Source organism: Pezoporus wallicus, unplaced genomic scaffold (assembly GCF_028554395.1).
Source record: "Pezoporus wallicus isolate ANWC-B61680 ecotype Strahan unplaced genomic scaffold, APGP_CSIRO_Pwel_v1 contig_1181, whole genome shotgun sequence".
Classification (NCBI taxonomy): domain Eukaryota; kingdom Metazoa; phylum Chordata; class Aves; order Psittaciformes; family Psittacidae; genus Pezoporus; species Pezoporus wallicus.
In genome coordinates, this window is record NW_026641428.1 from 4,804,359 (window position 1) to 4,816,378 (window position 12,020).

At 37.8% G+C, this 12,020-nt stretch overlaps 1 protein-coding gene across 2 annotated transcripts in view; it reads right to left on the bottom strand.

The window, feature by feature from the left end:
* Window positions 1-1,654: 1,654 nt before the first annotated feature.
* The window catches only part of METTL8 (methyltransferase 8, tRNA N3-cytidine), a 43,303-nt gene continuing 32,937 nt past the window's right edge, over window positions 1,655-12,020 (bottom strand). The window contains exons 9-10 of one of the 2 annotated variants that reach the window (XM_057423710.1): window positions 3,712-3,825; window positions 1,655-1,787 (exon numbers count right to left, since the gene is read on the bottom strand). In XM_057423710.1, coding sequence (XP_057279693.1) covers window positions 1,769-1,787; window positions 3,712-3,825 — 133 coding nt within the window. In that variant the 3' untranslated portion in view covers window positions 1,655-1,768. Of the gene's footprint in view, window positions 1,788-2,306; window positions 2,751-3,711; window positions 3,826-12,020 lie in introns of those variants that run through there. The other variant, XM_057423711.1, reaches the window with a different exon arrangement.

A 12,020-nucleotide genomic window follows, 5' to 3' on the forward strand; every position in this document is an offset into this window, starting at 1 on the left:
GGTGATTTCTAAGAGTGAATTTTAAAAAATACATATTTCTTTTTTTCCATTTTTCATAACTACCAAGAAGGCCTCTTCCAATCATCTAAACATGAAAAAAAATCTGTTGCGGAATAACATTTTAAAATATTTATTTAAGATTACTTTCCTAGAACTCTAAAATGGTTCTGTTTTCAGGCCAAGCTTGTAGTTTACAAAACACACATAGATGGTTTTCATGTGTTCCAACCAATCAATCAAGAAAATCCAATTCCTACTACTGGCCTGCAGTGAGATAAAAGGGAACAAGCTGGTGAATCACAAACATCTGGTTCAAAATGTGGGATGTGTGGCCAAGCATGTTCTACATTACCAAGATCCCCATCAAAAACTCTATCAACCTTTCTGAAACAGTGTGAATTATCAAAACTACACTAAATGGTAAGTTATCCAAAATCAACGTAATTCTTGTGTTTGGCTCTCCCACTTGTGTAGATGAGTGTGCTTAATTCTGTGTGTGTTTCCCAGACACTGCTAGGTGAAAAGGACAGAGAAGGAATTCACTGAACTAGCAAGACAAGAAAGCAAAATGGCCATTGTTTCAGTTGGTGTACGACATTCATAAGGCAACTGAGGAGATTAGCTTTAATTTCCATTCTTGACACACAATTGCATGCTGGATTTTTACAATGCAGAAATATGAGTGGGAGGATATTGCAGGAACACCGACACATACCAATGACTCTCTTTTCATTTTCTGGATTGGGTTTTTGATTGTTCTGCATGCCAAAAGGTAGGCCTTTCACCCCTTTCCCAACCTTGTTTAAAGCACACAGAAGAGATATGAACTATACAATGTAAGAATTAGTGTAACCGTTTGGGAAGTACTGAGAAGAAAGTACAATGGTTGTGCCTGTAAAACTAAGTTCTTTACATGCAAAAAACCAAATGTATACACCTAGCTATGCACTTTCTACCTACAAAGTGAAAGTTTGTGCATATAAATACATGCTTTTGTGGGTGCAATGTATGTAGAATTGCTTCTTTTTACACCAGCTCAAATTAAAATTGGATTTTAGGCCTTCCCGTCTTTCCACCCCTCTGGTATAATACTGCATATAGAATGAGTATCATCATAAGGGAATTTGTTTGTATCACATCTTTTTTTTTCACCAAATTGTATTCTCAGGCTGTTCCCAGCAGCTGTTCATCTAATTCACCAGCAAGAACCATAGAATGTATTCAACAAGATTATACTGCTTTCATTTGTCCCCTCTGGAGAAGCAGAGGGACAGTAGAGAAATAGGAGAGGTAAGATTGTAATACATGAGCATATAGGAAACAACAAAATTCTCACAGTCCTGCAACTCAGTTAGAACTTAGCTATAGGCAAAACCCCACAAACTGCCCTTTGATGTGTTAATTGAAATCTGTCTTTCCATGTGGTCCCATTTTCTTCTCAACACAAGGGAGACTAGGCGCTCTTGAGAAAGAAAATCTAAATGTCTGTCATACAGTTTTTCCTTGCCTACTTCAAGAACAAAGGGTTAAGGCAGGCATTGAAAAAGCATCCAAGAGATTAGATAAATAAAAATGCTTATGTATGTGTATATGTGCATATGATAAGACAATTCTTAGACATCTTTCCCTCCTTTCCTTGCTGCAACACAAAAGATGGTGTCAAGCTATTTAGGCCTCCTCCCTTTCTCTTCTACTGCAGCTTTCAGTAGGCACAATGCTTATTAGTACCACAACAAACAAGGATTTTGTAGTTCAAGTGAATCACATTTTATGGGGTGTAATCAAGGCTAAATCAAAAAAAGAAAAAGTTCATAAGTTAAGGACTCAAGCTGCAAGCCAACCCAGAAAGTAGCAGCAGATACTAAACCATGCCATAGTATGCAGAGATTACATTGACTCTTACTGGCACCTAATCAAAGCAGCTTGAAGATCAAACTAGACACATTCATCTCTTGCTTCTAATTTGCTCTATGGCAGTCCAGCAGTGTTTCACAGAAGTATTAACGATCACAAAAGCTACAAATGGAAAAGAGATCTGCATGCTCTTCGTCCATGCAGGATATTTTATTCTGTGGTTTTCATTCCTTGGTTCAGTATCAAGCACTGGTGTTTTTTATTGGTGGATTTGCCACCCAGTAGCTCTCAGTACACTGGTGTATTCTGCATGGCAATGTCAGATTTGCTGATTTTTCTAGAAGGCAGAAAAAGGTTTTTTGCTGCACTCTCTCTTTAACTTCCCAATTCTCCAATAAATATTAAGAGGGTTGGATTCATCATTCTTGCCAGTTTTAGTAGGAAGCATTTACTGTCCACTAATATTTATATTTGCAGAGTTGTTTTCTGTGTTATGTTGACCCATAGCTGTTCTTTCAGCAAACAATCCATATTTGTTGCATATTTGTGAAAGTCAGTATCAGTATGCAGATACTGAGGAATATTCTGAGGATGTCTTTTGCTGTCTGCAAAAAAGTGCAATTTAAGTCCTCCATTATGACCTCATTTTGCGATATCCTCTATTTCCCATCTATATTATATTTCAATCCCCCTTTTTTAGATTGTCTCCAATTTGTTGGCCCCGTTCTGGTAATGAAGTGTCTTTAACTGAATGCTTTCAGTCTGGTCTGACAGATGTATGCCAGGATGAATCCAGTATCATAGTTCATATATTAGAGAAAAAGATCAAAACTGCATTGATTAAGGGACAGCTTGAATCCATAAGGCATTTCAGGGCATACTGCTAAAGATATTGCCTGTAAGAATAGGGAAATAGAATCTATTGCATGTCATATAAAAGGCTAAATATTGGAAACACTCAGCACATAGCCTGAAACATAGTAGCATGAAATGAGGCAGTGAAGTGGTCTTACTGTGCCAAGCTGAATATCTCAGGATGGTGACATATGATACCACAATGCAGAAATTTGCCCAGTCTTGGGTAAAGCTTCCAGAACCTTCAGACTCTACAAGGACTCCATCACCTCATACTACTGGTTCATTTCCTTCTGGTTCGATATACTTTTTTTTTCCACTTCATTTTTGGAAATTATTCAATAAAATCCTTTTCTTCTGAAGTTCTCTCTACCACATGCACAAACTCCTTCAGAGTTTTCCTATTTGCAGTCAAGAAAATTCAAGTTTCTCAGGGAGGATCACGGCAGAGAGATTCTGGGGACAGCTTTAGTCTTGTTTTACCATTTACAGTAACAAAAGAATTCCTTAACACAGACAACAGCCACTGCTGAGCATTAAGCTACAAGGCAGCACTTGATCTGAGAGTCAGCTGATTCTAAGGGGCAATCAAATACAGGCAGGGAAAAACTGACTGATGTGTCAGAGCCTCCTTAATTTGGAATAAGATACTACACAGTGCACATTATGGCTGCTATTGCTGCATATATGTATAAGCTCAGCATAAGATGATCTCCACGGCTCTGGCAGGAGGCACCCAGACACTATTCAGAGAAAGAACAAGTACTTCCATGTCATTAATGGAGCTGAGAGAAGCAATCAGAAGTACAAAGTAGAGATCCAATTTCATAGGGAGAGGCTGAATTAAATTTCAGACTACTCTTAACAGGTATCTGGGGAGCTGCAGGAAACTATTACACAATATAGTTTTATCTACAGGATTCATTCTCATGCAAACACATCAGAGTTATTTTCTTAGCCAACATCTAAACAGCCCTATCAAAAAGAGTATGTTAGTCTTACCTGGAAGATACGGAGTCTTCAATCCATGATCTGTAGGCAACATACTGGCCAAAGACCCTGTGTAATGTTGCTAATGTCCACAGGCAAGACCTGAGGAAGGAACCTAGTACAGAACTAGATAGAACCAAAAAAAGAGAGTTGAAAAATTAAACAGTGCCTTGAAGGGCTTTAAAAACTTACTTAGTTATAAATGTTGTGCTCTATTAACAAAAAGCAAAGAAGCTTTACCACATCTGACATTCATTGACCAGTTAAAAAAAATAAAAATACAAACCCCAAAGTTCCACAAGGAATCCCAACTCATCCTGAGTCTACCTCATTCAGGTATGAAGAAAATAATCTCAACATAAATCCAGAAAGCTGGTGACTAACATTGACACAGCGCTCAACAGGATACTCACGGCAGCTATTATTGGCTATGGATGTCATTCCATGTTATCATCTTTCTATGCTATCACATTGATGATGTGCTGGCAAAAGCTATATTTTATACATTAGCTTTCCTAGGAAAGCACAAGTACACCTTAGGGGTAAAATTGTGATCCTACTGAAGTCAAGTAGCAAAGCTCTCATTGTTATAAATAGGGCTAGAATTTCACAGTAGGAGTTATTGTATGGAGAGATGTACTAATGCTTTATTTCTCATCTGTCTCTCTAGGGAAAACTTACTCTCACTTTTGCAAAATCTTATATAAGAGTCAATGCTAACACGTAAGAAAAGCATATCTATCAGACCTGACCACTAAAAGACAATGCATCTCATTTTCTGCCTTCCAAAGATAGATTCACCATTCACATTCAACTGTCATAGAAACAACAGCAACGCCTGTCTCAGATCATGTGATTCAGTCAAGGTTTAAGGACCCTAGGGAAGCAAAGGGAACATAGTTTGCTCTCAGATTATTTGTTACTAGTGTACTTAATAAAGCTTGCTCAGGAACAGTCAAAATACTTGCTTCATTGCCAACAACTTAAGCTTAAAGCGCTAAAATCAGTCATAAGACTCATACAAGCAACTCTGTATACGAGTTGCATTTTTTCACAGAAAGTCCTACCCAATCTTCCTATCAGGCAATTCCACTTTAGGTAGTAAGGGAAGTGCCTAATAACACAGAGGGCTCCTTTAGCTGCTTGCATGCTAACGACTAATATAATTGTGCCTAGCTTTTTATTTTAAATGGAGACTACCTGCTTCCCATAATAATGGTCCTTCATTAGAAGACCTATTCCATCATGACTTGTGTGATACCTACCCAAGTTCCCAATGGGAGTTGTACTCTGGATAATAAATGTGACTTCTTTGTTCCATACAGATTTTGTGCCAGTTCTGTCTCTTTTTCACTTACTCTAGTCATTATTTTGATCTTCTTTTTGATCATAGTACCACATCACACTCAAAATCTTGTATGCCAAATTATTTAAAAGTTAAAAAAATATAAAAAATACAAAGAAGGAAAGAAATATCACATAAAACTTGTTCCAAATCAAGTTTTCAGATGCTCATGGGCAAAGGATAATCCATGGTCAATTGCGCATAATCATTTATTTATAACATTATTTAGAAGCAAACAAAACCAAGACATTTCTGCACATTAATTTCTATTTTTTCATTCTATTTTTTAATGTATTTCTCTATTGTTTCCTGACCACATCTCAGGCATGTGTAAAGCAATATAACTGCTATCTATGCAGTTCTGAGATTTTGTCTGCATGGAGCTGGGAAGTCAGCTTGCTTTGTTTTGGAATTTTTATGGTGTTTTACATACATGTGCACACAAATATGGGTACTTATGTTTGAGCAGGCATTAAAGATAAGTTCCTTTCCTATAGCTTCTGAGACAGAGCTGAACCATTTCCAAAACAATTCTGTCCTCACACAGTCAAGTTTTGCCATTGCTGCAGAAAGATCTGTTGTTCTAGGTGACCTATGTTTTCTTTCTGAGCTTTAGTACATTCCTTAAATACTCAAAATCTCATTCTTGGAGTGTCTAGAGAATATAGAGCAGGATATTAATGCTGATTATTTATTCTTTGAACAGGCAGATCAAGGAGCAGAAGACAAATGGGGAGTATCCTCCATCTCTGAGAATACACAGCATTGTTCTACTCTAGTTGTGAGGCTCAAGTACCAAAGTTACTGCTATGCATGTTATCACATCACCTTCCCTCTAACCCAACCATGAGATAACAATGAGTTGATAAAAGAGTGAGATTAAATGATTATTCATCAGGATGGGACAATTTCTTACACAGCTTCATAGCCAATTACAGTTAAGCAGCTGTATTGAACTCCAGGATTGCAGCCATGCCCTTTTTGCTGATGTGACATATAAAATATCCGGATTGTTTGAGAATCCTCTGTAAATATATGGCTTTAGCAGCCCTTTAACAGGGTGCCAATAACTGAGGGTAGCACACATTCAGAATAACTCAGGAGATCCCAGACTCTGGCTCAAAAGAGCAACTGCAATGTTATTGCAAAGTTCCCGTAAAGAAAGTGTGAGTGCAGAGTTCACAAAGCCATTAGCTTTTTCCTGCTTTTCAGGATCACGACCAAACTATCAGCCTGCCTTAATACAAGGAAGGAGTTATTGCTATGAATAAACTCAGAAATGCTACTTAGGATCTGATATGTCTAATGCTGGCTATATTAAATAGAATATTAAATCCCTGTTACCTGTTAGTGATTATGGGTATTTTTCCACAAAGCACTTCCCGAATGTAATTCACAAACTACATTCATGTCTGATTTCAATATGATTTTGCTTTTGCATAAAAATCACAAACAAATCCCATAAAAATCACAAATCCCAAAACATTACAGGTCTTGTTAAATACCACCTTACGCATAAAGACTAACCTGAGAGATCTACACAAAATGGTGAAACAGAACAGGACTAGAATAGGTGTTTCATACAGAGGTCCCACATACACAGCAAGATTTCTTTTACACTTCTGATACAGTTTTTTGTCTGACCCCCAGGGCAAAACTTCTCATGACCACTATCTGCAGGAAGAATTTATTGTCAACTTATACTGTACACAAGAGGAAAAAAATGAGCTCAGTCCATATTCATACCAACCCCAGAGCTCCTTAAGACACTCATTGTCAAAATACTACTATTCAGTAAAATGAGCTTTGTTTCAGGTTTCTTTATGGCAGGTCAGTAGTATCCATGTGAAGGCAGGCTTGCTAACCATTCAAACCACTTCCCTTCTTTTTAATTTCTCCCAGGAATGAAAACTATATTCAGCTTTTACTCCTTTGGCACCACACTCTGCCCTCATAGAAGATTACTGAAACATGAATTTGAGAAGGCTGTTTCAAGCAGATGCATGTTCCCATGTATAGGAACAATGTTAATTCCTGTCACTGAGCATCCAAGCGAGATTGTTGTTAAAGCTGCTTCTAAAGGACCAAGGGAATTTGTGCCACTCAGTTCAATGACTTTCATCACCTCTATCAGACTAAACATAAATGTAATATAACCAAGCCAGATTCCAAAGGTTAGTCTTTCATTTAGGCAAAATACTGGAGATGCAAAAGCTGTGCAGCATTTACAGGAATCTAACACGGATTCAATAAACCGCTTGAACACGAAAGGAACATCCTTTCTAAATGTAAATTATTAAGGTGTGATTTGAGTTCCTTAAAGATTACTCTTCAGTTTCCACTCCCAGTCTAATAAATGAGAACACAGAACAGCTTAGTGTCCTTTTTCAAAATTCTTTGTACTAAGTCATCCTGCTGCTTCTATTACAGGCCTCTTCTATAAGGAGCAGATACAGACTCTGGACTGCTTCTGTCCTGTGACTGCTGAACACCAACATTAATCTCTTACTAAAGCAGTTCTAAGAAGAACTGAAAAACTAATTTTAAAACGTGAGTTTGACAATGCAGCAATGCACAGATACACTCAAGCTGCAGGATTTTCTCTTTCCTTTTCATTTTGAAATAGGTATTACATTTTCCTGTCTGGAAGAGTAAGATCACAAATATCAAGAAGGTAAAAAGAAAATGTAGCCCAAGAACACTTGATATTAAACTGATCAAAGTGTCAACAGATCTACCTGTGCAGGTATGTACAATAGCTACAGATCTGACTGAAATTTCTTTATGCTATCTTGTCTTGAGTGAAGTCAGTGGCAAAACTTGGTTCCTACGGGTCAGAACAATATTTGGGTCTTAGGAATCATGAGATTCCTATCATACTGTGTTATGTTATATTGTCATATTAGAGATGCTTTGAGGGACTATATTCGTGCATAAATTAAACACTGCATAATAGTAGCTGCTGACTAGGAAGCTGCTATGGGCCCTTTGTGGTGCTGGCACATCCATCAGAGAAATCCGTAAGTATAGTTTATACACAAAATTTGCATTTTCTATGGAAATTTAATTTCATCACAACTCATACAGCAGCATCTCAAAATTAACAGGGATGACTGAAACTTCATGGACTTCAGACAAAGAGAAAGAAATGGCATTGAATTCCACAAGAAGAGAAAACCCAAATGGTAGTACTGGGAATTACTGCTACCTAACTGTGTGTATCTGCCTGTTAAAGATACAGGGGAATCATTTCCACTGGAGAAAAGAAGTACTAGCATTTCTGTGCATACAGAAAATATTTTGTACTTTCCATGTTTCTTTTCATACAAGGTTCAAATGAAACATAGTAATTGGTCAAACAATGTTAAGAGTTTAAGCTGGAATTATTGCTACATGTCAGATAACCTCCAAGTCAGATTTCCTATCTCTGTCCCATCTCAGGTGCATTCTGTATTTTTTTTAATTGTACCAAGGTCTCATCCATTATATATTAATGGTAGCACACATGAAATAACTAGTGTTTTGAATGTTGTAGGTATAAAATAGACAAACAACAGTAAGAAGATCAATTAAAAAGTAAATAAACAACAGAACAGATACATTCTGTTGTTCATCCTGTGCAAAGACAGCACCCAAAATAAAGAGAGTTATAGTAAGGACTAGCAATCAAGTCCTAAATCAAAACCTTCAACATATTGTACCTAATTAAAAACAGGATTCAGCCCGCTCCAAAGAAGATGTCATAAAGACCCAATAAAAAAGGCTGGGTATTTTTTATTTACTAATTTGTCCCCTAGTGAAATAAAATGGGACTTTCTTGGGGTTTTTTTTTTGTATTTATAACAGGCAACAGACATGCACTTGTAGGTCACATATTAGGTACTTATCTTCTGGAGCCGAGATCTTGACTCCATCTACGTGATGCTGAGAAGCTCCACAAGTTCAGCAGGTGTTACAGAGCAACAGACAAGAAGCCTGTGGCTAGGGGCAGACTAGTAAGTACCTTTTTTGAGAAGTGTCAGTGTAGTCTTCCACCCTAGTTTAATCAGAAAGAGATTCTTCTCATCATCCTGCTGTAATATTGTCAAGAAATCCCCTTTTGTTCTAAAACCATCTGTCATTGTCTTACACCAGTTGGAAGGAAACTGATAAAGTTGATTTTGAGCTAGAAGCAAATAAAAAACACTCATTTCAAATTTTAACCGAAGTTGCTAGCCTGTTGTGGTTTTGTAACTCACACATGGCTGACTAGCTTTTAAAACCTCAAACTTTGCATGTTTTAAGTTCTCACAGAAAATGAGGGCACAGTCTCGTTTTGAAGCTCACATCTTTTAGCAAGGTAATGACTTTTTTATTAACTAACCAATCAGCTGCACATGAACTACCACTGTACAAAAGCCCTGCACGCTGGATGCAATGGCTAAGCACTGTTGCACCCTGTTAAGAAGTTCTGTTCCCAGCCATTTCACCTACAAAAAATAGCTCTTGAAACACACTCTGGGTACTCAGGATGAGAGTTTGGTACAAAGTTTACAGAAAAACCCCTATTTTCCCTCAAAACAGTCTTTCCTTTGTGCTATCCACTTGCTAGATATCCTTCTCTTAATTCAAAAATCACCAAGAATTTTGCCCACCTGGACTGTAATCAATCTGAGTAATGAAGCTTCACTTAAACTAGAACCAGGTACTGGTGCACCCCTGGGCTGTACCTGGCCTGCCAGAACAATTACCCATCAGACCTCATAAGTGCATTCAAGGACTCGCTTTCCTGCAAGATGTTGGTAGCTGGGTGGGGAGAAGGCCCCTGTGCTGCAAATGCAGATCTATGCAGAGAGAACCAGGAGCGAGTCTTGGCACCTCAGTGGCACCCCGTGCACTCAGTCGCCAAGGCCTGCCCTCTCAGAGAGGTGTGACACATTTGGCCAAACTGATGTAATTGTTGACTAGACAGGATTTCTCCTTCCCTGCCCCACATTTTCAGGTGGTGAAGCACCCAGAAAGCATTTCCTCAGCTCAGATCTACACAGACAGCACAGCATGCTCTCAAAATAAAACACTGAATCACCAATGCAAACCCTCGCCTTTTTAAGAAGGACCTCCTACTATATAGTACTGGATTATATAAATTTATCTACAGTGAAAGTGAAAGCACCTTTTTGCAATTCTGATTCTCTGCCATGGCATTTTGAATGTCAAAGGACCTATTTCAGCAAAGTTCCCAAACAATCGAAGTGCGCTGAAATTCATCAGAAATTAAAAGAACCCACCAACCCATGTACTGAAAGCGGATAAACCATACCAACTGCAAAGGTAAAGTTAGTACAGAAGTTCCCTGATAACATTTATTCAGAGAACTGACAATTTCCAGGCATACTCCCAAAATGTCACACTCCTTACCTCCTGAACACAATAGCTAAAACCCAACTGAAGACTTAAAATTCACCTCTTCTAAGGCTTAACCTGAGCTTCCTTCCTTAAATCAGGCTACTCTTCTGTTCCCTCCCCCAAGGTCTACTTGTTCCACCTCCTCTGTATAAACTGAGAGGACATGAGCTATCTTGAGAGAGTCTGATGCTCAGCAGAGACTGAAACTTGCTACTCCATTTCTTTTAATGATTTTTAAATTATTATTTTTTTGGTCATAGGAGCTAGTTTGTCAGGACTGTGTGTACAGCTTTGGTTCTGATAAGAGCACTGCAAAGAATTAAATCATTCAGGTCACCAGAGCTGCATACGAGTGTCCACTGTTCCCAGATTAGGGCTTTAAATGTTCACCTCTATATTTAGAAACCTAAAACCAAATGGCCAACTTTCCTGATGACTCAGCACCCATACTGACTGCAGAAGAATGTGGATCCCCAGCAGGCCCCTTGTATGAAAGTGCTTAGAAAGTCCAAACTTGAAAGTTACAGCTTATACAGTTTTCCAGACTAAAAACTAAAAGTCCATTGATAACTTTTCTTTTACTTCTGATCCCATACTATCATTGGTTTTAGGAAGAATTTCTAAGCATATAGACTTTCTCTTTTACCTTATATCAAATGCCTCTATAAAGAATTTCTTTTTTCTCATGCCTGGACTTTTCTTTAATTGGATGCCAGCCGATTTCCTCTACCTCCCAGCCTGCTGATGTTCTCGATGCTCTCCGTTTTATACACACACATGCACATATATGTATGCATATATGTATATAATCTAAGCCCTTTCGGCTTCTCTTTGGCAATAACTGTTCTGTTGTGTTTAGAACAAAACCAAATCAAAACACAAACAAAAAATCAGGAAGCACTGAAGTACTTGGCAGCACTCTTAGAGAAATAAAAAAGGTCTCTCTAGGTTCCTGTGGGGAAAGTTTGCACATTCCTCGCTGATTTCGCCCTACTAAGCTGGGGATGAAAATAAAGAGGCCTGAAGCTATCACTGTGCATGTAGTTACACGTGGGGATTTATGTTAAACTTTGTATTTATTCACTTTACGAATACAAATAGTAATACTTAGATAATGTAAGTAATATGTAAGTAATACTTACATTCCACTTGGGAATATCCAAAAGCTTTATTAATGTAAATCAGAAGGTAGAGTAACTGGAAACAAACACGTGAAAATTATATGAAGTATCACAAACATACACATAAAATGCTGGTAGCATAGCAGATAAAACTGTCCTATTTTTGAGCTCATAGACAGCAAGAAAATCCACTTGAAACAACACTCAATTACTATTTGCCTGCATTATCATCAACAATTTGTGGCTTTCACAGAGTACTATTAAGTTTGGTTTCTTTTTTAATCCGATGGACTGATTTAGGAAAAGGAGAATAAACAATTGTGAAAAAGACAGGAAGCCCAAAGCCTAGTGTAAGTTTAAATTACACTGCTTTACTGATATTTCCTTAGAAACACATACCAATATGCAAAGCCTTTTGGTAATGGAATAACACAATTTCTATGATATCTAAAAAGGCAGGGAAATATAAA